The sequence below is a fragment of the Capsella rubella genome, unplaced genomic scaffold, assembly GCF_000375325.1.
Source record: "Capsella rubella cultivar Monte Gargano unplaced genomic scaffold, Caprub1_0 scaffold_3, whole genome shotgun sequence".
Lineage (NCBI taxonomy): Eukaryota > Viridiplantae > Streptophyta > Magnoliopsida > Brassicales > Brassicaceae > Capsella > Capsella rubella.
The window spans coordinates 2,507,540-2,532,687 of NW_006238921.1; the positions used below are offsets into that span (position 1 = coordinate 2,507,540).

At 39.8% G+C, this 25,148-nt stretch overlaps 8 protein-coding genes across 9 annotated transcripts; 7 read left to right on the forward strand and 1 right to left on the reverse strand.

Annotated features, from left to right (window-relative positions):
- The first annotated feature begins 28 nt into the window (after positions 1-28).
- On the forward strand, positions 29-1,985 carry LOC17890927 (nitrile-specifier protein 5). The gene is made up of 2 exons (XM_023786599.1): positions 29-142; positions 844-1,985. Exons 1-2 carry the CDS (start codon positions 107-109, stop codon positions 1,795-1,797), a joined length of 990 nt encoding a protein of 329 aa, XP_023642367.1. The 5' UTR covers positions 29-106; the 3' UTR covers positions 1,798-1,985.
- Positions 1,986-2,654: 669 nt separating this feature from the next.
- LOC17893305 lies at positions 2,655-4,578 on the forward strand. Its single transcript, XM_006297407.2, is given in 2 exon segments — positions 2,655-2,862; positions 3,041-4,578. A coding segment is annotated over 1 exon segment (1,536 nt). The 5' UTR covers positions 2,655-2,862; positions 3,041-3,042.
- Positions 4,579-4,804: 226 nt separating this feature from the next.
- Positions 4,805-8,185, reverse strand: LOC17892658 (transcriptional adapter ADA2a). Its single transcript, XM_006297309.2, has 13 exons — positions 8,085-8,185; positions 7,789-7,850; positions 7,434-7,615; positions 7,243-7,308; positions 7,014-7,139; positions 6,863-6,935; positions 6,696-6,756; positions 6,550-6,608; positions 6,335-6,385; positions 5,988-6,216; positions 5,684-5,894; positions 5,313-5,591; positions 4,805-5,208 (listed from the first exon to the last, which is right to left on the reverse strand). The coding sequence occupies exons 1-13, from the start codon at positions 8,135-8,137 to the stop codon at positions 5,014-5,016; spliced, it is 1,647 nt and encodes a 548-aa protein (XP_006297371.1). The 5' UTR covers positions 8,138-8,185; the 3' UTR covers positions 4,805-5,013.
- Positions 8,186-8,302: 117 nt separating this feature from the next.
- On the forward strand, positions 8,303-10,468 carry LOC17891799 (exosome complex component RRP42). The gene is made up of 8 exons (XM_006298193.2): positions 8,303-8,396; positions 8,562-8,692; positions 8,779-8,835; positions 8,929-9,021; positions 9,204-9,282; positions 9,375-9,499; positions 9,820-9,963; positions 10,069-10,468. The coding sequence occupies exons 2-8, from the start codon at positions 8,567-8,569 to the stop codon at positions 10,306-10,308; spliced, it is 864 nt and encodes a 287-aa protein (XP_006298255.1). The 5' UTR covers positions 8,303-8,396; positions 8,562-8,566; the 3' UTR covers positions 10,309-10,468.
- Positions 10,469-11,635: 1,167 nt separating this feature from the next.
- LOC17893706 lies at positions 11,636-13,590 on the forward strand. Of its 2 annotated transcripts, XM_006298759.2 has the most exons (5): positions 11,636-11,737; positions 11,831-11,875; positions 12,043-12,107; positions 12,876-13,068; positions 13,154-13,590. In XM_006298759.2, the coding sequence occupies exons 3-5, from the start codon at positions 12,054-12,056 to the stop codon at positions 13,282-13,284; spliced, it is 378 nt and encodes a 125-aa protein (XP_006298821.1). In that variant the 5' UTR covers positions 11,636-11,737; positions 11,831-11,875; positions 12,043-12,053; the 3' UTR covers positions 13,285-13,590. The 2 variants fall into 2 exon arrangements, with proteins under 2 accessions (XP_006298821.1, XP_023642689.1); XM_023786921.1 differs by lacking the exons at positions 11,636-11,737; positions 11,831-11,875 and having other exon boundaries at positions 11,991-12,107.
- A 1,441-nt stretch (positions 13,591-15,031) lies between these two features.
- Positions 15,032-19,804, forward strand: LOC17892552 (heat shock protein 90-6, mitochondrial). Its single transcript, XM_006299342.2, has 20 exons — positions 15,032-15,248; positions 15,478-15,672; positions 15,755-15,828; positions 15,934-16,059; positions 16,155-16,248; positions 16,336-16,419; positions 16,511-16,654; positions 16,757-16,870; positions 16,985-17,044; positions 17,181-17,255; positions 17,337-17,441; positions 17,566-17,706; positions 17,804-17,896; positions 18,005-18,082; positions 18,196-18,450; positions 18,555-18,657; positions 18,752-18,926; positions 19,013-19,118; positions 19,216-19,305; positions 19,402-19,804. The coding sequence occupies exons 1-20, from the start codon at positions 15,138-15,140 to the stop codon at positions 19,576-19,578; spliced, it is 2,400 nt and encodes a 799-aa protein (XP_006299404.1). The 5' UTR covers positions 15,032-15,137; the 3' UTR covers positions 19,579-19,804.
- Positions 19,805-20,056: 252 nt separating this feature from the next.
- LOC17893285 (protein OBERON 1) lies at positions 20,057-22,776 on the forward strand. The gene is made up of 3 exons (XM_006297269.2): positions 20,057-20,148; positions 20,889-21,997; positions 22,079-22,776. The coding sequence occupies exons 2-3, from the start codon at positions 20,908-20,910 to the stop codon at positions 22,687-22,689; spliced, it is 1,701 nt and encodes a 566-aa protein (XP_006297331.1). The 5' UTR covers positions 20,057-20,148; positions 20,889-20,907; the 3' UTR covers positions 22,690-22,776.
- A 340-nt stretch (positions 22,777-23,116) lies between these two features.
- On the forward strand, positions 23,117-24,935 carry LOC17891693 (protein DGCR14). Its single transcript, XM_006297403.2, has one exon. The coding sequence runs from the start codon at positions 23,232-23,234 to the stop codon at positions 24,759-24,761; it is 1,530 nt and encodes a 509-aa protein (XP_006297465.1). The 5' UTR covers positions 23,117-23,231; the 3' UTR covers positions 24,762-24,935.
- Positions 24,936-25,148: the final 213 nt, after the last annotated feature.

Sequence of the window (25,148 nt, forward strand, 5' to 3'; positions counted from 1 at the left end):
TAGAGACAGACACAAACCGAAAGAAAAACCTCACACACACACACAAACACGAAAACTAATTGGTCCTAACGAGTCACTTCAGTGGTTATTGCAACAGAGAGCAACGATGGCAACGACTCCTACGCAAGGCAAATGGGTTCAGGTTCATTCATCTGTTCTCTTCTCGTTATTCCCTGAGATTTCTTTCCTTATTTTGCTTCTCTTAGAGACGAATCTGGGTAGTAGATTCCTCGGATATTTTTTTTATTAATCAATCATCCGATCAAAACCCAGATTGTTCCATCTTTTTGAATCTTAGCCGAGTCTAGCGGCTTTTCAAACTTTAATTTCATTTAGAATCTGACTAATTCTCTCATGTTTTGTCCCAAGTTCGTTCTCTCAGTAGGTAAATTGTTGATTTGATAAATTACTTTAGGTTCATATAATCACTTTGGTTCTACTACAATTATTATCCTAGTTTATGTTTTTTCTTCTGATCATATTAATAGACTATTATTGTTAGTGGATGATGAGTTTTGTCACTATTCAATTGAGTATTTGCATGCTGCTGACTCAACTCCTTGTCTGTTTCTAATTGATTTCAGCTATTTTAACTATTTGTGTTAGCTGACTATAAGATTTAAGTATTGAACCAATTAACTTTGTGCTCTTTGATCAAGTACTATTAGAAGACTATTGTGGAATTAAGTGTTTGTGGTGCTGCCTTAACTCCATCCTATAGTTAGTTGTTCTTTGTTTCTCATCTATTTCAAGCTTAATATGATCCTGTTTAGTAGCTTCGAGTACTGAAAGAATTCATCTTTGTGTTGTTGTTGTCTTCTTCTCTGTTTTCTATGTGCTCAGCTTAATCAGAAAGGAACCGGACCAGGAGCAAGAAGCTCTCATGCCATTGCACTTGTGGGAAACAAAGTGTATGCCTTTGGTGGTGAGTTCCAACCGCGTGTTCCCGTTGACAACCATCTCTACGCTTTCGACCTCGAGACTGAGACATGGTCGATCCAGGAAGCTACTGGGGACGCTCCTCCTCCTAGAGTAGGCGTAGCCATGGCTGCAGTTGGGCCCATCATCTATTTCTTTGGTGGCCGGGACGCAACTCACCAGGAGCTTAACCAACTCTACTGTTTCAACACGTCCACCAACCAGTGGAAACTACTCTCTTCAGGGGAAACCGGTCCGCAAAACAGAAGCTACCACTCGATTACTGCGGATTCTCAGAACGTGTATGTGTTTGGTGGGTGCGGAGTCGAAGGACGTCTCAACGATCTTTGGGCTTACAACGTTGTTGATCAGAAATGGATCAAGTTCCCGTCTCCAGGAGAAGCCTGTAGAGGAAGAGGCGGTCCAGGGCTGGCTGTGGTTCAAGGAAAGATCTGGGTGGTATACGGATTCGCAGGAGAAGAAGCGGATGATGTTCACTGTTTCGACATAGCCAAAGGAGAGTGGAAAGAAGTTGAGACAAAAGGCGAAAAACCGTCACCAAGAAGTGTGTTTTCAACTGCGGTCGTTGGGAAACAGATACTGATATCTGGAGGGGAGATCGATCCGAGCGACTTGGGGCATATGGGAGCAGGGTGTTTCACTGCTGACGCTTACGGGCTTGATACGGAGACGTTGGAATGGAGGAAATGGGATGATGGAGTTGGATCAGAGACAGAGGAGCATCCGGGACCTAGAGGATGGTGCGCGTTTGCAGCTGGATCACGGGATGGTAAGGAAGGCCTATTGGTTTATGGTGGGAACTCGCCGAGCAATGACAGGCTTGATGATATCTTCTTCTTCACTCCTACAGTCAAGTGATTTTGGTAAACTAAGTATGGGGTTTGGTTTTCTTTCTGGTGAGAGAGGCTGTGTGAAGTTCCCTTTTTATTTATTTGGCATTTGGATTTGGATGAACTTTGTGTGCATTGTTTTACATACGTTTCTGTATTTAAATAAACGAATTTTTCATTGAACAATAATAACGAACGAGCCATCTTTTAGGATTTCATAGAATCTAGCAACTCGACCATATTGATATACAAAGTAGGGAACCGTCGTCAATTCATGACACTCTAAACGGAAGGAAAGTACAAAGTACAGAATTCAATCTATTACCCCCACCACTCTGTCTCAGTCAAGAGTGAAGAGTCATCAGTGTCAGGGTAGTTGATACGTATTTAATTCACTAATTTTATTTTGTTTAAAAAGTTAAAAGATCCATAGCCATTAGTGATACTGATACACAGGAGGTGGGGTTTTTTTTTTTTTTTTTTTTTTGTCGCCACACAGGAGATGGTTTTAACTTTTAACCATGCAAATAAGTTGTAAAAGTAATTAAAATATATATCTCGTTTTATGGAAACACTTTGAAAAGATGTTGCAAGTTTTGGTCCGCACGCGACATACACCAACCTATATTTATTACTCACGCCTAGTCTTTTCACCCAATGCATGCTCTTGTTTCCCACACTCCAGAAAAAAACTATTATTTTTACCTTTATCAAATGATTCATGTTAATTTCATATTTTCTGCTCCTAATTATGATACTACCGTATGCTATATTTATCTCAAAGAAAAAAATGAATATATGACGTGGATTATGATAAGATATAAATAATTTATAGCGTTCCCTTCATCATCATAGCATAGCCTCTCTTTTAAGTCATATCTCACGTCTCTTCATATTCTCTTTCTCTACCAAAAAGAAATTACCCTAATTGTTGATGCAAAATATGATGTGCATTTAAACCCTAAAATACAAATACTCTCATTAAATTCCTTCACTTCTTCTTCTTCTTCTTCTTCTTCTTCTTCTTCTTCTTCTTATCTCTCTCTCTCTGTTTTCTCAGTTTTTGAGTTCTCAGGCCGAGTCGCTCTAGACGGTATGCTCGAAATCTACGTTTCTTCTTCTCTTTTTTTTTGCTTTCTCTGTTGTTGTTTTTTCTAGCTTTTATGGGTTTTTTTTTTGTCTGCATTACACTATGGTTTCTAAACGCAAAACGTTTTTAGGGTTTTTCTTCAAGGATTATTTACTAATTGTTTCTGTTCGATTGTTGATAGCGATGAAGAAGAAAGCCATTATGATTGACGATGTTGATGATTCAGACTCAATTATGCATGATTACTATGATGGTGGTGGATGTACAAGGTTTATGAAGAATGCAATCAGCAAGCATACTTGTGCAATGTCTGAAAAAATCGATGTTCCCATTATCTGTCTTGATGAAGAAGATGATGATAGTGATGATGAGCGTATGATTGATAAGGACTACAGTGTCTTCTTGGATCATCTTAGAAGAGGTGATAACAGTTTGTTCCCTCCCTTGGAAGTTGACAATGGAAGATCTGACACTCGTAGATACAAGTTCTTTTCTTCTGATTCGAAGCTCGAGAATGAGAATCCAACGAAGAACAGAGCTTATCAACAGGGGAAGAGCAAGTCTGTTGGATTTAAGGCTGAAAGAGTTAATGTCCGAGAAAACATTCAGCGAGACAACAGAGTTGCTGAACGGAGAAAGCGTAGAATCGCAGAGTTCGAGGCTGCAAAGACTTCAAGAGATGTCCCATCACTCGAAACCCAGCAACAACGACAAAACAAAGCTAGGAAAATTCCAGAGTTGAAGGCGGATGCTTTGAGGGCTGTTCCATCAGTTACAACTCAAGAAGCCAGGCAACGAGACAACACAGTTTCTCAAGGGAGCAAGAGGAAAGCTGGCGAGCTAAATTCTGAGACTTTGAAGAGACCTGTTCCGTTGGTTAGAACTGAAGAAGACATTCAACTAGACAACATAATTGCTGTAAATAGAATGGCCAAATTTGCTGCAGAGACTTCAAGGGTTGCTCATGTGGAGCGAGCTAATAGAGTTTCAGAGCTTAAGGACGTAGATGAGACTTCAAGGAGCAAAGGAGATTTTGTAGGGAGAAGGAAGAAGAATGAGGAGGAGGGTGCAGCGGCTGTCGATAAGGATTACATGAGGTACCTCACATGGCTTCTAGATTCTCTTAGAGATTCCACAACTAAGCCAACGGCGAATCCTTCTGATTTGGATCCTCCAAATTTGGATACTCTAAACGAACCTACAATGGTCCCTGAAACGGATCCACTAGTGAAAGTGAAGATTGAGCAGGATCTTGAGTCTTGGTCTGATGGTTCTGATATAATTGCCATTGATGATACCCCGTTTTTGGATGAAGAGGGTACACCGTTTGTGGCGTCCAAGAAAGTGGTTGATCTTGATGAAGTAAGTAAAGCGGATAATAGTAGTAGTTGTTGGTATAGAAAGCAGCTTATGGATGTTCTAAAAAAACCATATGATGAAAAAGAGTTGAAGCAGCTCCATCGTTATGCAACAATCCATAAGAAAATGACCCGATGCAGAGAACTAAGAAAGGGAAGAGAAAGGGATTACGAGACTGACGAATTGGGACAATCTTATCTAGAAAGTTTCCCTGATTTCGAAAAAGAATACAAACTTGTTGATGGTGTTGATCAGGAAAGAGCTTTGAAGTTGCTACGTGGGTTTTTCTTTTACCTCAAATATGTTTCACATGATGGTGCTTTCAAGCCTTGGGAGGAGAATCAATAGTGGCAAACATAGGAGATGTTGGTAGAGCTTTTTTTTTATGATAAGCAGGTTGGTGTAGTGTAAGTTTCGGATCTCTCTGTTGTCAGATTATAATCTAGCTTTCTTTAGCAGTCTTTTCTTGAAATATGTACTAATGCCATGTCTCAGGCTTGTTGTTCATACAAAAATTTTAAGGAATCAGATTCGGCAGTTTTAATGAGTCACGGCACTATATTGAGGGCATTGGCTTTAAACGTAGTATGTAAAGCTTTTGTTATATATATTGGCAAAGAAAACTAGAGAACAAGATCTGAAACAGCATTTGAAGGAGATAAAACAATCAGACTTTGTCAAGACAAAACTAAAAGAGGACAAGATATGGACCCAAAATCAGCATCGCCTTCCTTTATATGTACATGGCTAAAATATGTTTGAGAATAACATGTTAGGGACCATGAAACTAATGAGTCAAGATGACTCACCTATTCCCTTCTGAATTAGCATATCATATACTCTGTCTACTTTACTCGGCTCTACTTTGAAGAAGCTATAAGCATCAGACTTTTTGTTTATATGCCCCTTCTTTATCTCGCTTGTTAAGATTTCTAGCATCTTCAAATAGTGTACAGGCAGTATTCTGGTCTCGTTGCACATCTTTATTTCCTGCACACAGCTTCAATCGCTCAAACCATGGGAATAATGTCAAGAAACTAACAAAAATACATATACGATGAGGAAGCACCAAGTTTGAAAATTATTGTTCTTACGGTCTCAGAGAGCAAGTCAGCCCCAAGGAGACCATTAACATCCCAATTGTCCAAACCGCTATATATTGTTGGAGGCGTGACCTTTGAGAGTGGGTCAGGACCAAAGGGCTGCAAATTTCTGGGTAACCCTCTTGGACTTTTTAGTGTTTTACCAGCTATACTGCCTGGTGCACCGTGGTTTAGTCGCAGCACAATACTGTCTTCAGCTTCCTTCTTTCTCTTCTCTTCTATAAATCTATTTGCTTCTGAAGATGTCTTACAACCAGCAGTTTTAGCTTCCTGACCACATATACCAAAGGCTCAACTTAATGTCCTTACCTAATAGACTTTGTAATGAGTTCTCAAGTTTGGTAAAAGTATAAGCATCAAACCTGAAGATCCTGGATTCTTCTGAGAATTTGGTGCTCCTCAATGACTTTCTTAATGAGTTCCTCGTGCTCTTCTTTGGAGTGAAATCGCGCAAAGACTTTACAGCTTTTATATATTTTTTTCTCCTCTGCTGAAAGGCTCATCTCATATTGATCAGGGTACAACAGGTTTCTTTCCAGAACAAATTCCTTCCTCCGCTTCCTCTCATCAAGCCTGCCAACAAAGTCAAGGCACAATCTTGGCTGTAGCATTGGCTTACAGAAAAATTCATTAGATAAACAATGTTTGTTCCTGTGAAAAGTGTACCTTTTCGAGTAAATATGAAGAACCTGCAACTTCTGTTCACGCTCAGCATCCGTGTCAGAATCTTTAAATTCCATGTCAGCGAGCAGTTGCTCAGCATCATTGTCATGTTCGATCTCAAATTCTTCCCTTTTTAGATTGTAGCCATATAACTCTGTTACTAATGGGACTTTCTCTCCAGGAAGTCTCAGTTTTTTCTCCCCCACACTCCTGTCAGATTGTTGTTTTGCAGCTGAGACACAAGGGCCATTGACTACTTTTAGTTTCTATTTGTATGTTTGTAAGTACAGATAGTTTTTGTTCCTCTCAACTATCACTTTGAATACAAACTTGTTCCACTACATACAAACCTTCCAACTTGGTGATGTCCTTAGCCTGTGGTACATTGCCTTTCTTCTTGACTGTCGAAAAAAGTATTACTTTACATTTGGAACCAAGGAAGAGATCATTTATGAGGTCCAATTACAAAAGACGGGTGATTTGCTTTCTTAACCATAAAACTAAAAGCAGATAACACCTAGAATTTAATATTAGATAAAAGAATTTCATGAGAAGTGTCACATACCTCCAGCTAAGGCAGACAAAGGTTGATCTATTGCATCTTCCTTCCCCAAATCTTTGTGTCTGCCCATTGAAACAGAAAAGGATTAAAAATAAGAGCATTTAACATTGTATATGAGAGAAATTTTTGTCACAAGCATAAGTATATACCTGATTTCAGCTGGCATAGGTAACTCTTCTTTCGGAGATAGCCTCACAAGTGCAGGTATTTCTGTGACAAACAGAAAATGAGCTCAGTCTCCTCCATTTCTTCATCCAAGGTTAATATACGAGTCCAAAATCAGTAAGCAACCTCCAGTAATATATTCAAAGCTGACCTGTTTTTACTGCATGCTCTTTACTCATAGCAAGAAGCTCCTCTTTACTCTTTCCAAAGGTACGGGACAAGTCCTACACAGTGAGAAGTTTGAGTAAATAAAAGAGCTAGGGTCAACTATCTGGAGATCAGTAGTTTTCATCAGTCCTTACTGGAAGTGGAAAGCATGGTGATTGCATGTATGCTGAATTGAAGTGATCTATACACTCTGTCTTAGTCTTACTGCCGACATGGTCTGCAACTTCTTTCCAATTCCCAAACCCGTATGTCGCAATGGCCTAATACATAGATATACTTCCAAATAGTCAGCTAAAACCTATATCCAAACACGGGAGCGTAAAATGACAAACAACATGAGATAAGAAACAATTTAACGATTACTTCAAGAAGGAGTATCTCTTCATCGGCATTCCAATCAGAAGTAACAAGCGGAAAAGATAAATTGTCCTGTGACAGAGAAGGGTAGATTCCTCACAAAAAGAAAAACAACCATAGAACTATCCAATTACTACAATTCAGCTGACAGAGAGTTTGGTTGAATTCAAAAGTACTGGTCTAAGTTAGAAACTAACCATAACCCGATATGGGTGACTGTTCTTGTGACGATTAAGTTCAACGCCGACAGAAAAGCATTCCACACAAAGGTCAAAGTCCATACAAACAGCACATTTGAAACGAACCAAACCAGACAGATCTTTATCGCAATAGTTACAACAGTAAAGGCCAGCTTTCCTCTCATTCCCGGCTTCACCTCCTAAATTGTATTGGTAATGAATATAATGTAAAGCACTGTCATTCAAAAATGTGACTACTTTGGGGAAGGCAGCTTGATAATATACCAATGCATAACTATCCACAGCAACTAGAAGTGAAAGAATTTGTCGCCTATGACCATCACATCTAATTGCTCATAAAATATAAACATACCGGTGGGAACTGAAGCTCCTGCATTATCGGAACCCGAAGATATCTTCTTCCGTTTCGATTTTCTGAAACAGCTTAAATCACCAAATTAGGATAAAGACTAGAGAGTAGAGACTGAAGCAGTATGAAACCAAGAACCCACAAGTGCCAAAAGAACTCCGCTTCAGATAATCTAACACCGCTAACTGAATTACCATAGATTGAAACGTTTCCGCAAAGACAAAGACAAGTAATTGAGCACAGAAAACCCTAGACGGCTTCGAGCTAGAACGGATAAAGAATGAAAACTTTACACGAACCCTGGATTCAGGTCTGCATCAGCAGGACGAGATGCTAGTTTCGAACGACCCATCGGCACCAAGCTCGCTCTTCTTCCCGGCAGATTGAAGAAACCAGAAGAGCACCAAAACGCTAAAAGCTGTGGAAAAAAATGGTTAGTCGGTAAATGACTAAAATACCCTTAACAAGTGTCAATAATTATGTTCACGCCATCTTTAAACCCTACGGCAGTTGTCAGTTGTAGCGTCTCTTAACCTAACCAATACAAAGTTGCCGCTACGGTCGCCGGAAAATCTTTAGGGTGTTGAGTCTTGTATAGAATTCTCCGGAAGGTAAAGTAGATTAATGGGTTTTGATTGTACTGTATAAAGATGTGTACTTTGTTTGAGCTGTTTGTTAAACCCTAGCACCAATCCGTGAACTTCGAAATTTGTAATTCCGGTAGATATTTGATCTAATTGGTTGCTGAAGCTGACGTTTTGTTGGTCTCGGCGCAGCAATAATGGTGGGGCTTTCTGTTGGAGAGCAACACTTCGTTAAAGGTGGGATTGCTCAAGATCTTCGAACTGATGGTCGGAAAAGATTGGCTTACCGTCCTATCTATGTCGAAACTGGTGTAATTCCGCAGGTAATGAAATGTACGAGAGCTCCTCCGCTTCTCATTTCGACCTCTCAGTTGTTTAAACAGATATGCTTGTTTTTTGCTGGCTCTAGGCTAATGGTTCAGCGAGAGTTAAGATAGGTGGTACCGATGTGATTGCTAGTGTTAAGGTGCGTACTTCCTTTGTTCCATACTGTCATTGCTGCAGCGGAAGTGTTACGGTTCTATTGTAAATGTTACCCAGTAATCTTATGCTATTGCAGGCTGAAATTGGAAGGCCAAGTTCACTCCAACCCGATAAAGGAAAGGTTGCAGTCTTCATTGATTGCAGTCCAACAGCAGAACCGACATTTGGGGTGAGCTTTTTCTATGATATTGCCTGATTTTGGTTCTATCAAGCACATGTCACATCTGTTCTCTCGCTCTCTTGGTGTTTCTCTTGCATATGGAACTGAGATTTTGGTTATCAGAACTTTTCTTTGGATTCCCAAAACTCAACGCTGTTAAGTCTCTAGGCGGCTAATTTTTTGTTGCTTAGGGGAGAGGAGGTGAGGAATTGTCTTCTGAGCTTGCTTTGGCTCTTCAAAGATGTCTTCTGGGTGGGAAAAGTGGAGCAGGTCTGGAATCATGTTTGTGCAATGTTATTTTTATTTGCGCATTGATACGCTTTCAGTTTGTAATGTTTATGGCAGTTCAATTTTGGTAACAGGAGCTGGAATAAATTTATCTTCCCTTTTAATCAAAGAAGGAAAAGTTTGCTGGGACCTTTATATCGATGGCCTTGTTATTAGTTCAGATGGGAATCTGTTGGATGCCCTGGGTGCTGCCATTAAGGTAATTCTTGTGATATGTGTTTGGTTTTATCTCTTCAGTCTTAACCCTCAGTCCCAGGAGTAGTTGTGAATGGTAATGAGTAAATCATATCCATCAATCAGGATTATGAGAATTATGAGGAAGGAAAGGCTATAGAATGTAGGGAAAAAAGAATGGGAACGGGTCTTTCATTAAATATTGTAGATCAGCGCCTCAAACTATTTGTCTTAAGTGGTTGTGTAGTTTTATGATATGTTGCAAATTGATAGTTTAATAAACCCAAAAAGTCATCTTTCCTGATGGTTGATTGCATGCTTAACTTGTTGACTATACTCCTGCAGGCTGCTTTAACCAACACGGCCATCCCAAAAGTCAACGTTTCAGCTGAAGTGGCAGATGATGAGCAACCAGAGATTGACATCAGCGACGAAGAGTATCTACAATTTGACACTTCCAGTGTCCCGGTCATTGTCACGCTAACAAAAGTAAATCACATCTCAGATCTCTTGATTCACATTGACATCTTCTTCATAGGTCAATTTAACTAATCATGTGCCATCCATGTAAATGTTTGTCCTTGGTTTTGCCAGGTGGGAGCACATTACATAGTTGATGCAACAGCTGAAGAGGAATCTCAGATGAGCTCAGCTGTATCTATATCTGTGAACCGGGTAGGCCATATATGTGGGTTAACCAAAAGAGGCGGGTCTGGCTTAGACCCGAGTGTTATTCTTGACATGATCTCTGTGGCCAAGCATGTGACAGAGGCTCTGATGAGCAAACTGGATTCTGAGATTTCAGCTGCAGAGGCCTGCGAAGACGAATCCTGACTTTGAGTTTTATAGAAGTAAAGTTTCATGATGGAACATGTTTTGCAAGGGATTAACCATATTTGTATCTGTGGGAAATCTATATGAAGTCGGAACAGAATAGCTAATCAAAAATCATTTCTCCTCTGTTCTAATGTTCCATGCTTTGTGTGTTAGAAAAGGTGTTAATTTTGCCATAATTGTAAACATTATATCTCGTTCGTTAAAAGAGGGGGGGAGATCCTACTTCTTTGTGGATGCATTGCTTTCTTGGATCTCTCTGTTTAAAGTGAAAAGACAAAACAAGTTACAAAAGGATTTGTGATATTTTGGGAGGAGAAAAGAGAAATGAGATGAGGTCAGCAAAGAAGAATTAAATGGACTTGGGAAGAAGAGAAGATTAGTGGTCCATGATTGAGCTCAAAGGTCAAATGTGTGTGTGAGCAGTGTTGGTCACGTGTATCTCAGCTTTGGGGTTTGGTAAATGACTTTGAAACATTCAACTGTTTTCTGCAAACTCCCAAATCATCTACTAAAATCTAACATTTGTTTTCCTTCTTCATATCTTCGTCTCACTCGTCATTCCATACTGATACAGCAGACAAAGTCAGTTTGGTACCCGTCTAACATCTTCACGTAATTCGATGGACTTATATATCAATATGATATTTTGTTAATACTGTTGTACTAGTCATGTAACATCGGTTTACACATTTCATTGGATTTTTCATTATAAGTGTGACTAGACTAGCATAGCAATTCAAAATTTTTTTAAAAAATTGCAAATTTTCTTGTTTGAAGAAGCTGATGATTTTTTGTTTGTTTGTTTTAGTTTTCATTTTAGTGTCCACTAGCTCAACTTTTGTTTCATTATTGGGGGAAAAAGAGTCAAATCTTATACTATATATGAGAAGGAGAGAGTTAGTTGAATCATCAAATACATTATAGTCTGTTGTTTCTAATGTAAGAAAACAAAAAAGGAAAAAAAAAAAGTTTAGTGTATTGTTTACCGTTATACAATTAGACAAACTGACCTATGTACTGCACCATAAAAGAAAACTTATAGAGATGTTTTTTAACCTTATATCAATGTGGGTTAAATCTACTACTACTATATACTGTATGTTAAAAAATATATTTTAAGTAAAATAAGAAAAGGTGGGAAAATATTGTTAGAACAAAAATCTTTCTAAAAGGGTCGTGGTACGGAGAGACGGTGGCGCATGGTGGCGGGAGAGGAGCGTGGAGGAGTCGGGGAAAAAGAAGGAAGAGAGAAAAGAGCCAAAAAAAAAAGCACACTTTCACTTCGTGGACCCATTTGTCCCTCACCCAACTCTCTCTCATCTCCTTCTCCATCTCCCTCTCTCTCTCTCTCTCTCTCTCTCTCTCTCTCTCTCTCTCTCTCTCTCTCTCTTCAAACCCTAGAAAACAAATTCACGCATTTTGCACTGTAAGTTCGCTGAATCCCGTTCTTCTCTCTCTCTCTCTCTCTCCGTTGGTTTCCCGAGAAAATCAAAAGTTTGGGGTTTTTTGTTTCACTCAGATCAAAGCTTAAATTTCGGATCTCTCTCCCACAGCTGTCGCTTCGGTATGTCATTTCTCCCCTTCTTCTTCTTCTTCTTCACCATCATCATCATAATAGAGATAATGATTTCGATTTCGTCTTCTCAGAATTGATTCCCAGCTCTGTCTGTGTTTTCAAACAAGAAAATTTAATAATGCTTTTTGGTGAATTGTATTGGGACTTTTGTGCAGAGGAGGAAAGGATGAGCAGAGATCATCCTCCCGAGCCTCTTGATTTCTTCATCTGGACTGTCGAGGTGTTTTATCTCTATCTCTCTCTATCTAATCCAATCCAATCCAATCCCCCTTCTCTTCCTCTTATGTTTCGCCTTTGATTCATCAGTTTACGCTTGTTTGTTTCTTTGATTGCCTGTTCTTGCAGACTCCTTGTTATTCATTCATTTTTGCCTGTTTTTTAATATACCTATTACTGAATTCAATCCAGTTTGATCTGATTCAGGTATGACCCTCTCTAGTTTGTCTTAGTTTTGTTTGTTGGAGATCCATTTCACTCCTTACCAACTGGGATATCTTTATTGATTTATATTACTACTTTTTTGGGGAGTACTCTACTGGTTCTTACACAAGATCAAATCTAACCTCAATCGTCTTATTTCACCTTTGATTGCAATTATTTACATCCCTGCAATGCAACTTACTTTTTCCTTTAGCTATCGTCCCACTATTGGTCATTTGCTTTAGACTCCATGGGGATCTGTCTTTGCTACTGATGTTAATTATACTCAGTAATTAGTCGTACCTCAGTGTCTCACTGGTGTGTGTGTTTTCAGTGATGTTTGCATGTGTCACTTGCTGATTTGCTTTTCAGGCAAATAGAAAATTCCTGGAAAGGGTCAGTGCTGGATGATTACTGAAATTCATCTTTGTAGAGTGAAGTTGATAATATCCATTTACTTGTTAGATCTGATAAATAGCTTTTAAGTATGCTCTGCGTGAGATAAATAGAGTTAGTCCACTCATATGGAGAATCTGGGCCTTATGTGCTGCTGCTAATTTTTCTTCAGGATGTCGGGTCTTGGCTCGAAGAGATAAACCTTGGGAGCTACCGCCCGATTTTCAAAGAAAATGGTGTCAATGGAGAATATCTAGAAAGCATGTCTGTGTTTACAACCGAGCAGATCCTTCACTTCATAAGGAGGCATCACATGAAGTGGGGAGACTTCATCACCCTCTGTAAAGAACTCAGAAGGATTAAAGGTTCTTTTTCTCTCTACTTTTCTTCCCTCTCAGCTTAAATCTTTGCAGGAAGTTGACTAAGGAAAGAAATGTATGTGTTTGACAGTGGCTTGCTTGAAAGGTGAGCAAAGAGTTCGACGGCCGTGGTGGGCACCGTCTTGTCTATCGGTAGTCTTTGTTAAGGCAGCTAAACGCAACCGACAGTCTCGTGTTGTATCTCTCAAGCTTGAATCTTGACATTACACTTTGGGTTGTTTATGTACGTACTTGTCTCTCTTCTCTTGTCTTCTCTTCTCTTCTTTTTTTTTTTCCTTTTTTTTTTCTTTGGTTTGAGTTTGTTGTGGCACATGCACTAGGAAGAACAAACTCAAGCCAAAAAAAAGCTGTTTGGCTTGGTAAAATCTTGCAAGAGAAACAAAATTATGCGTTTTGTATTTTGGTGTATACGAAGCTTGCTCTCAGATACACTCAACTGTGGCTTGTGCAATATTTATGTGACTGGTAATAGTGTGACTAATCGGAAGTAGTAATTTGATTATACTACTGTATATGTAATGTTGAAAACCCAATGACATTTTTGTGGTCTCCCTGATTGATTAACATGTTCCAATGATGTTGGACACTAATAAAAATTACATATAGGTTACAAAAGTTATAAAAAAAAAAAGTGGACATACTCTAAGTGGTTAACATATTTCAGAAACAGGGTCAACTCAATGTTCTTGGGATCGAAATTCGAAATAGTATTGAAACATTCTCTTGGTCCAGAATTTCCGAGAAATAGTATTGATGGAGACGTTGGCATATAGCTCATTCCATGTTCCTCTTTGGAGATTAGCATTTTAGAAACTTTTTTCACCCCTTCATTATTTTCACTGAAGTGGCAAACAAATGAACATACAGTTTTTATAAACCACAATATTAAGGGAGATATATAAAGTTGTAAAAATAACAAGCGTAAGTGTTTGTTTACGTATATCTCAAGTGTTTGATTTTCACTATCATTTTTCTTTAACATGAGTAAGAAAAAAAAACAAGATTTGATCCCAGATGGACGATAGAGGAAAGGCATGTTCAAACAAAAAATCAGATCTACCGTCGTCATGTGAGTTTTTTTTTTTTCTACACACACAATAAAAAACTAATTCAACATCAAAATATGGTCTTAATACATGTATATTTAGTTAATTATAGGTATATCAAAACTATTTGGAAACAAGTCTAGTCAAAGATTAATCGTACATCTCACCATACTCATGGTATATGCAACATTGAAACCGCTGATTTATCTGTTGTATATTCTAGATATGGTTTATATGTTTGATGGCACAAATTAACTTCTTTATGCTTGTCATCACTTCAGCTTTGATTGAAGAAGTTTTGGTTCGTGTTGTCCAATCAACCCATTGATCTATATGTCAATGCAGCTGGACATATCACATTTTTGGTTGGACATCTTATATTCACCCCTTTTGTGGTACTGTGATTTTGGTACATGTTTTTGTTGGGATATCGTTTGGATGTTGGTGTCTTTTCCTCTCAGCTATTTTGCTCATTGCACACCGTCTAAAGCAATTACAAGGGTTTAATTAGGATAATCTTTGAAGGATCTATTATCTGTAGATCAAAATGATCAAAAGTTTAATACAACTGTTTGGGAGTTTTAATTGCGGTACAGCAATGGTAAAAGTATCAACAAATATCTTGTTTATGAAACTCAAAAACCAAGACCAAAACTCAAAAAATATACAGTTTGCCTCCAAAATTGAATAGCTCTGAAATCAATCGGGTTAACTACTGATTCACGATCGAACCGGATTAGCTCGCAAGGACGGAGAGACTGACTAAAATGACGGAATTACCCTTTTAGTCCACCGGAGGCAGGCATCGCTGTTTAGCTTGAATCTTGGAAACTCCCATTGGCCATTACTTAATAAATACCGAAAGTGCCCTTCAAATCCAGAAGCTTCGCCTTTGAGGCCACAAAAACCCTACTAAAACCCATTTTCCGCAACTCAATCTCAGTGCTACCAAAATCGAAGTCCTCCGTCGTTTTTACTTACTCCGAGTATTCATTCAAGTGTGCGACTATGATCAGGCTCTCGAAACGTTCCGTCTCTACCCTTCTACGCTCCGGTGACCGAAGCTTCCGCGTTGCCGCCGCAGCTTCCTCCATCCCCCGCTCTTCCCCATCTGCTACGGTATTCACTTCCATTCCCCCAATTTCTTCGTCGCTTTTGGGCTTTTCTTTTTCCTCTGTAGATCGTTACTTTTCGAATATTGTGTCTCGATTTAGTTGCCAATTGGCTGTCGGGTGATATGTTACGCTTAAAAATATAAATCATCATTAAATCACACTGTCAGTTTTGGCTACCTGCTTGATTGGATTACTTAGAGCGTGACTCCTTTTTCCCCCCCCCCCCGTTTCAGGACTTGAAGAGAAGTGGCACTGAATCGAGATGGTACTCATCATCCTTAACCAATGGACAATCTAGTGGGTCCTTGGCTCATTTGAACATGAAAACCAATTGGTTTATGGGACATCGGTATGAGTCCAGTGCAGCAGCATCAGATTCCTCCTCTCAGGCTCCTCCACCGGCTGAGAAATTCGAGTATCAAGCTGAAGTACGTCTCATCTTTGTGTTTAATTTGTTTTGTGATCAAAGTTGTGTGTGTCACTGTCACTCATGCTTGTAATTATTCGCAGGTTAGTCGCCTCATGGACCTTATTGTTAACAGCTTATATAGCAATAAGGAGGTGTTTCTTCGCGAGCTTATTAGGTACCCTTTTATTATTTATCCTTTTGGTTTTGTAAGGTCATTGTGTAACAGTTTCATACTTTGTTTGTTGATAATCTTTATTTTTCTTGGTTTTTTGTTCAACAGCAATGCTAGTGATGCACTGGATAAGCTGCGTTACTTGAGCGTAACTGACTCCGAGATTTCAAAAGATTGTGCTAACCTTGATATACGCATCTATGCTGATAAGGAGAATGGAGTCATAACTCTCACGTAGGTCTTATTCTCTTCTGCTTTGAATGTGGGAATTTTGTTTTGACCAACTGTAACTGTATAACTAATATTGCTGCCAATGCTTTTTCTCTCAGTGATTCGGGTATTGGTATGACACGGCAAGAATTAGTTGACTGTCTTGGGACTATTGCACAAAGTGGAACTGCCAAGTTCATGAAAGCTTTAAAGGTCTTACTGGTTTCTCTGATACTCTTATTTCCCTAAACAAATTCTTGGAACCACTGGATCAACTAAGCATTGTTGTAATTATTTCAGGATAGCAAGGATGCTGGCGGTGACAACAATTTAATTGGTCAATTTGGTGTGGGGTTCTATTCAGCTTTTTTGGTTGCAGATCGGGTAAGTTCTTATCTTGTCACGTCTGTAGATCACTTTTATTGATTTACTCACCTCTCCACTTGTGTAATACATATCTGTCTATATTTTGAAGGTAATTGTCTCAACCAAGAGCCCTAAGTCGGATAAGCAATATGTATGGGAAGGGGAAGCAAATTCAAGCAGTTTTACCATTCAGGAAGAGACAGATCCACAGACTCTCATCCCTAGAGGAACTCGTATTACTTTGCATCTTAAGGTTTGTTATGCTTTGACATTTACTTTGTAGCTCAATCCCGAGTATTTGTTCCCTCATGAGACCTGACATCCTAGATTTTTCTGTACTTTTTCTTCAATACAGGAAGATGCCAAAAACTTTGCAGATCCTGAGCGAATTCAGAAGCTCGTGAAAAACTATTCTCAGTTTGTTTCTTTCCCTATTTACACGTGGCAGGAAAAAGGATACACAAAAGAGGTATGCTCATCAGAATTGCCAGATATCTGAAACTTAAATATATGTTCTCTTGTGTGAGATACAACTAATATTAAGATTCTTATCTTAATACCTGGCTTTGTATATTTGTTGCAGGTTGAGGTTGAAGATGATCCAACTGAGACAAAAAAAGATGATCAAGATGACCAAACTGAGGTATACCTGCTTCTCTTTGTCTGTACTGAGAAATATATTTGATCAGTATCAGGAAGATATCTGTCTCAGCATTAGAGAATAGCTAGATGTGTAAAATAGTTGGCTTAGGACTTGGCAATTATTTTTCTTGTTACAGAAAAAGAAGAAGACCAAGAAGGTTGTTGAGAGATACTGGGATTGGGAGCTTACCAATGAGACACAACCAATTTGGGTAAGGACTATTCGATGTATTTGCGTGCACTTTATATCAGCAATATAGGATGAATTCATCAGTTTATTTTATTTATTGCAGCTTCGTAACCCTAAAGAAGTGACAACAGAAGAATACAATGAGTTTTACAGAAAAGCTTTCAATGAGTATTTGGACCCGTTGGCATCCTCCCATTTCACGACAGAGGTACTTTTGAGGAAATACATCTCAAGTTGGTTAATTCCATTGAACAACCGAATAATTATGCTTCGTAAATGGATCCACAAAATAATATAATGTTCTTAAATTATTGGCAATGCTCCTACTGTAGGGGGAGGTAGAGTTTAGGTCTATCCTTTACGTGCCACCAGTCTCACCAATGGGGAAGGATGACTTGGTCAATCAAAAGACAAAGAATATTAGGCTCTACGTAAAACGAGTTTTCATTTCAGATGACTTTGATGGGGAGCTGGTGAGAAAAGTTCCTTATAGTGTGGTTAAAATTGCTTTCAAGGAACCTTTGTCTTTCTGATTATATTGATATCAACTTTTGTTTTGTTTGTGGACAGTTTCCTCGATACTTGAGCTTTATTAAAGGTGTGGTGGACTCACATGATCTCCCACTTAATGTGTCCCGTGAGATTCTTCAAGAAAGTCGCATTGTAAGTGCAAACTAATTCTTATTCAAAGCCTTTATGATATATGTTCTGTATTGTTGTAGTGTTAGTGCAATGCTATGTTTAGCTTACGATTTTTGTTCTGTCTTCAAGGTGCGGATCATGAAGAAACGTCTAGTGAGGAAGGCTTTTGATATGATTTTGGGCATATCCTTAAGTGAAAACAGAGAAGTATGCTTCAGAACTGTTGTTTCCCTTTGCTTACAGTTGATCTTATTTATTCACTTTAGAAACTGCTACTCTCTGGTGATGATTTTCCTGACGACTTTTTTATACGCTTACAGGACTATGAGAAGTTTTGGGAAAATTTTGGCAAACATTTAAAACTGGGGTGCATTGAGGACCGTGAAAACCACAAGCGTATAGCTCCACTTCTTCGATTTTTCTCCTCTCAGAGTGAGAATGACATGATCAGCTTGGATGAGTATGTTGAGAACATGAAACCTGAACAGAAAGCCATATATTACATTGCTTCTGACAGCATTACAAGTGCTAAAAATGCACCTTTCCTCGAGAAGATTCTGGAGAAGGGACTTGAAGTATGTGTTACTCTTCTGAATGGAGTCACATTCTGTTCTTCCTTGCAAATACTCATATTAGCTCAGAGGTGATTGATATGCATTTCTTTGTCCTGTGAACGTAGGTACTATATTTGGTAGAACCTATTGATGAAGTGGCCATACAGAGTCTAAAAGCTTATAAGGAGAAGGATTTTGTAGATATCAGCAAGGAAGACTTGGATCTAGGTAAGTGCCTGATGCAATTCCCTTGATTTAATATGTCAGGTAATCCCATTACAACATATAATAACAAATTCTGGCTATGATCTTGTACTGACAGGAGACAAGAACGAGGAGAAAGAGGCAGCCGTGAAAAAGGAATTTGCACAGACTTGTGATTGGATAAAGAAACGACTGGGTGATAAGGTTGCCAATGTTCAAATATCCAACCGTCTTAGCTCTTCCCCCTGTGTTCTTGTATCTGGTAAATTTGGTTGGTCAGCCAATATGGAGAGGTAAGATCTAACCTTTATCCGAAGTAAGGTTTTGCTTTCTCCCTTTTTCTCCTGGTGAAATAACACAGAATACATTATCTCGACAGGCTAATGAAGGCACAATCAACTGGTGACACAACAAGCCTCGAGTTCATGAAAGGGAGAAGAGTGTTTGAGATCAATCCTGACCACTCGATTATCAAGAGCATAAACGTAAATTCACCATTCAACATGTCTGAATCCTGGCTGTCATAATAATTCTAAGACCCGCCTTATGAGACTTGACTTGGTTTCTTCTTTCACTGCGCAGGCTGCTTACAAGAGTAACCCAGATGACGAAGATGCAATGAGAGCCATAGATCTTATGTATGATGCAGCACTAGTCTCTAGTGGGTTCACAGTGAGTCCTACACCAACACTCTTTCTTGTCTCTGTCTCTAAAAATGGAATGGGTAAAGGATTGTAAAACCTAACAGTTGTTTCTCATTACGTACAGCCCGAGAATCCAGCAGAGCTCGGTGGGAAGATATATGAGATGATGGGAAAAGCACTTTCCGGGAAATGGTCAAGCCCTGAGGTGCAGTCGCAGCAACAGCAGATGGCACAATCTCACGATACAGAGACCTTTGAAGCTGAAGTGGTTGAACCAGTTGAAGTGGATGGGAAGAAATGAAGAGCAACCTAACGTTTATGTTCCCGCTTTCATTCATATTTCATCTTTTTATTAGCAGTAGCAGCAAAAGTAGAAGTCTAAATGGAGCAACAATGGGCAATATGAGCCAATGATATAATCTCTGTTCGCTGTTTAGGAGATTGAGAATGTTGAGCTTGTTAACGTTGATCCTGGTCGATAATTACAATAATAACCGTAGACCTCCCGCAGTTGGGAGTTTTATTTTAGAAAGATAATCTAAAACTATAGGACGTATGATAATAGTAAATTAAATGCGGGGGCGTTGTTTTGCGTATGAATTGAGTTGGTTTTGGACAGATTCGACACAAACCGTTGAACGCGTTTCTAAAAGTCAACTCAAGTCGAAGGGTACCGGTTGCCCAGGTTAACCTTCAGACATAAAGAACTGCCAGCTGTATGTTTTTCTGCCAGCTGTATGTTTTTCTGCCAGCTGTATGTTTTTTTTTTGCTGATAGAAGTGTTTCGAATTAATGTTTCCCTTTCCCTTGGGTTTCTCACGGTTTCCTAGTTCGTCCTCTGCGTCTCATAACGTCTCCAGTCGTCTCTCCGGTGAGTCCTTATGTTTCCGGTGCACCTTACGGCTGTCTGTCTCCTTTTTTTTTCTTCTGTTTGGTGCTTTATCTTTGTCTGATGAGAATACAGCAACAAGTATTTGAATGTTCGAGGCTGGTCCTCGGTGATAGGAGACAGAGTCGTCTACTTTCCAGATCGAGTTGGATGCATAATTTTGAGGGTTTCTTCAGTTACGAGCGTGTATTTTGTGCTGGTTGCTTGCAAGATTCGAAGCTTTGTGTTTGACTTTTCTAGCGTTCAATTTACGAGCCAAATTGATTCGAGCAACTTCGCCTGCTTGGTGTTACTTTGTCCTATGTTTCTGTTTTTCTAGTGATTGATCTCAGCTTAATTTGAACCTAGGATTTAGTTTTTTTTTTTTTTTTTTTTTCTGTCGGTGGAAATCTAGGGATTTGGCAAAATGCTTAGGGCTTTCCTGAATTAGAACCCTTAATTACATTTGGTAGACAGTAAAAGGCATTCAAGTTTGATTGTAATAATTTTACTTAGGTAACCGCAATTGTACTGAAATGTGTCTGACCACATTTGTTTACGAGTAGGCAGGCCATGTTTAATCGTTTTCAGGTCAGAAATGCATTATCTAGATTGTCTGATTACACATGTACCTGTTCATTCTTCTTTTAGTGTTGTTGTGTCGTGTGTGTTTTGAAAACTTTTTGTCTTTACTTTTTGTGCTCAGCATCTTGCAGTGAAATCTAACACTGACGCAATTTCAGTGTCTGCAGCACTAAATTGATGGGCACATCCTCTGGATCCAATCTTCCCCACCAGATGCTGCCTCCACGCCAGCAACTACAAACTTCTCTTTCACTTGTGTCTTCGGATCCCCACTTGTCACGATCTAATTCTGGCATTGTGCGTGAATCCCCAGCTGAAAGTGCCAGCTCTCAAGAAACTTGGCCGACCTCTAAATCTATTATGGGAAAGAAGGCAGAGAGCGGAAAGTCAGGTCCTGACTCTCATGACCAACTTGTGGTCCGCCATGTTTCCATTGCCGATAAGGTATCACTAGGGGACATAGCTAGAGAGAGAGTGGACACAGTCGCTGAGAGAATGCACCGGTTACCAGAAGAGTATCTCGAGGAGTTAAAGAACGGCCTTAAGGCTATCCTTGAGGGTAATGGTACGCAGCCTATAGATGAGTTTATGTTTCTGCAGAAGTTTGTCCAGACGAGATCTGATTTAACTTCAAAGACACTTGTCAGGGCCCACAGAGTGCAGCTTGAAATCCTTGTGGTTATAAACACTGGAATCCAAGCATTCTTGCATCCAAACATCAATCTCTCTCAGACATCTCTCATCGAGATCTTTGTTTACAAGAGATGCAGAAACATAGCCTGCCAAAACGAACTCCCGGCTGATGGTTGTCCCTGCGAGATTTGCACCAACAGGAAAGGCTTCTGCAACCTGTGCATGTGTGTGATCTGTAACAAGTTTGACTTTGCGGTTAACACATGCCGCTGGATTGGCTGTGACGTGTGCTCTCATTGGACTCATACGGATTGTGCTATAAGGGATGGAGAGATTTTGATGGGAGTTTCTGCCAAGAGTGTATCTGGGATGGGAGAAATGCTGTTCAAGTGTCGAGCGTGCAACCATACTTCTGAATTACTAGGCTGGGTTAAAGATGTGTTTCAGCACTGTGCACCAAACTGGGATAGGGAATCTTTGATGAAGGAACTTGACTTTGTGAGTAGGATTTTCCGTGGAAGCGAAGATACAAGAGGCCGGAAGTTATTCTGGAAGTGTGAGGAGCTTATTGACAAGATTAAAGGTGGACTGGCGGAAGCAACAGCTGCCAAGTTGATACTGATGTTTTTCCAAGGTAAACCCGTTCACTACTGTTGAATATATAAATATTATAAGGGTTACTCAGTTTAATCTTAACAATGTGTTGTGTGTGAAGAAATTGAATTGGACTCTCCAAAGAGCCTTGAAAGCGGAGAAGGTGGAGGAACGATAGCTCCCCAAGATGCATGCAACAGAATTGCTGAAGTTGTAAAGGAAACACTGAGGAAAATGGAAATAGTGGGTGAGGAAAAGATGAGGATGTACAAGAAAGCGCGAATGGGGCTAGAGGAATGCGAGAGAGAGGTGGAAGAGAAAGCAAAGCAAGTGGCAGAACTGAAGATGGAGAGGCAGAAGAAGAAACAACAGATAGAAGAGGTGGAGAGGATAGTGAGGCTGAAGCAAGCTGAGTCAGAGATGTTTCAGTTAAAAGCTAATGAGGCGAAAGTAGAAGCAGAGAGATTGGAGAGGATTGTAAAAGCGAAAAAGGAGAAAACGGAAGAGGAATATGCGAGCAACTACTTGAAACTGAGGCTGAGCGAGGCAGAGGCAGAGAAAGAGTATCTGTTTGAAAAGATAAAAGAGCAGGAAAGTGGTGGAAATGGTGGTGAGGCGTCACAAGCAGTGATGTACTCAAAGATCAGAGAAATGCTTCATGGATACAATGCATCATCGCCAAGAGTAGATCCAAGATCAAACCAACGAAATCCATTCAGGTCCAATCCTTAGTGAATGTTTGTATTGTCCCCTCTTTGTTTGTATTGAAAAATCTTCGAATCAATTAAGGTTGGATTTGTGTGTGAGCATTATGGTCTACAGGTTTTTCGCACATAGGTGTAGCCAAATCTCAATACTTAACGGATTTAGAAAGCTGGGGATTCTCACAAAGCGTTGCAATCCCATCATGTTACCTTCAATCGTTTACATGAGATCGTCACCGACTTAATAAACTAAAAATAAAACATTTTGCACAAGTAGGTGTAGATAGGTGTTATTTGCCAGTAAGGTCCTCACTACGGGGTTCTAAAAACGATTCCGATTTCTCACGGGGTCAAAAATAGAAGAAATTAAACACCAATGGGATAATAATGTAATACTCTGGAAAATAAACGCGTACGATTAGATTGATAAAGAAATTACCCAATAATAATCTACCGAAGCATCGTTCTGTTTTCCTGTCTACCCAGAAAAACAAACCCTAGTGTTCGAATTGTCGACAAAGTTCGTCGGATCCTAAAATTCAATTCGTAGTTTTTGAATCCCGATTCGAGATGTTTCTCTCGCCTGGTCATTCTCCGCGACAGATTTCTTCTCCATCTCCGTCGTCTTATTCCGATGATACCCTCAGGTCGGCGCCTCGTAGTTCCTCTTCCTCGGAAATCGTCCCACGGAACCCTAGGAAACGAATGAGAGTTCTCGATGAGGACGCGTATGTTGAAGCAATCGAGAAGATCATCGAGCGCGATTACTTTCCAGATATAACCAAGCTTAGGGATCGGCTCGATTGGATCCAGGCTGTGAAAACCCGTGACCCGATTCAAATCCGAGACGCCCAGTTGAAGATCATCGAGAGGCGTGGTAAGAAGGCGAGTCATCATGTTGGGGACACCGAGGGTAAAACTCAAACTCCTGGATCTACTTTTTTGAGAAATTTCACTCCTTTTGATGAATTTGATGGTAAAACCCCTAGAACTCCTGGAGTCTCTGGTAGAGAATTTCCTGGTAGTGAAGTAGATGTTGGTGATGGAGATGGAGATATAGATCTTGATTTGTCCTTGGATGAGTTCTTTAGGAGATATACAAGTGAGGATAACGATAGCTTTTCGAGGATTCTTGAGAAGGTAAATAGGAGGAAGAAGGAGAAGTATGGTTTTCTCCTTGAAGGTGAAAAGGAGGATGGTAAATTGATTGAGGATGTAAAGAGAGATAGAATTACAGATGGGTATGGTACATCTGATCAGCCACCGAGCACTTTAGAAGGATGGAAGTATACAGCAAAAAATCTTCTCATGTACCATCCAGCTGATAGGGGAGAGGCGCCCTTAACCGAGGCTGAAAGGGCTGTTAGGTTACTTGGATTGACTAAGGAGATTGTTAAAGGGAACACTCGTTTTCATGGGAAGACTATGGATTCTAGGCCAAGAGAAGATGGTTCAGTTGAGATTCTCTACACTCCAATCGCAGGTTCATCCCCAATGCATATTCCTGGTAGGGATAGAGACAAATCTAAGAGGTATGATCTGGATGATCTAAGGAAAACCCCGAATCCCTTCTATGTGGAATCAGATAAAAGGGCAGATAATGGGTATAGTTTTGTTAGAACGCCTTCTCCTGCCCCAGGTCTTGATGAGTCGCCCTTTATAACGTGGGGTGAGATTGATGGGACACCAATGCGCTTAGATCCCGAGGATACACCTATTGATATTGGTGGTAGTGCTGATGGACCGCACTACAACATTCCATCTGCACCTCCCAGAGATGTAAGGGCACATTCATTATCAAGGGATGCATCACGAAAACTGAGAGAGAGATCAAACAGTATGTTTAAGAAACCTCCTTTGCCATCTCCTCATCGAAGTGGAAGTGCAAGTCCAAATGTTAGGACACTTTCACCCGCTGCTCAGAAGTTTTTCAGACGGGCTATAGCTAAATCATCTTCTACGGTTGATGAGAGCCTTCGTGCAAGTTATCGTGGAGCCAGTCCACGTGGAGCAAGTCCTGGTGCTGTGACTCCTAAGAGTGTGAGAAGTGTTTCACGATTTGGCAAAGATGGGACCAGCTCAGAGACAAGGTCACCTTGATGGTGCAAATGTTATGATTATCTGTTGTTGAATGCTTTGATGCTCACAAAGGCAACGAAGACACTTCTTCTTGTACTACATTAACTTGTTGTTATCACTTTTTAAATGGAATGCTATCTTATCTTTTGTAATTTCGATTTCCACCGCTTATCTACGAACTCCTTTCTGTTCCCACTTCCCAGGCTATTTACTGCCTATCGTACTTCAATGTTAAAACATCATCAATATATATCCTCATGTGAAATTTGAGGTTTATGCTTCACATGTCGCCTTTCATAATTTCAGCATTCTTTTGGTGTGATTCAAGCTTCTTTGTAGGTGTCCATCAAGGTTGCTCTCTCTCTCTCTCTCTCTGGTGCCTCAAGATCTGCATTCCCCTCAGAGTTT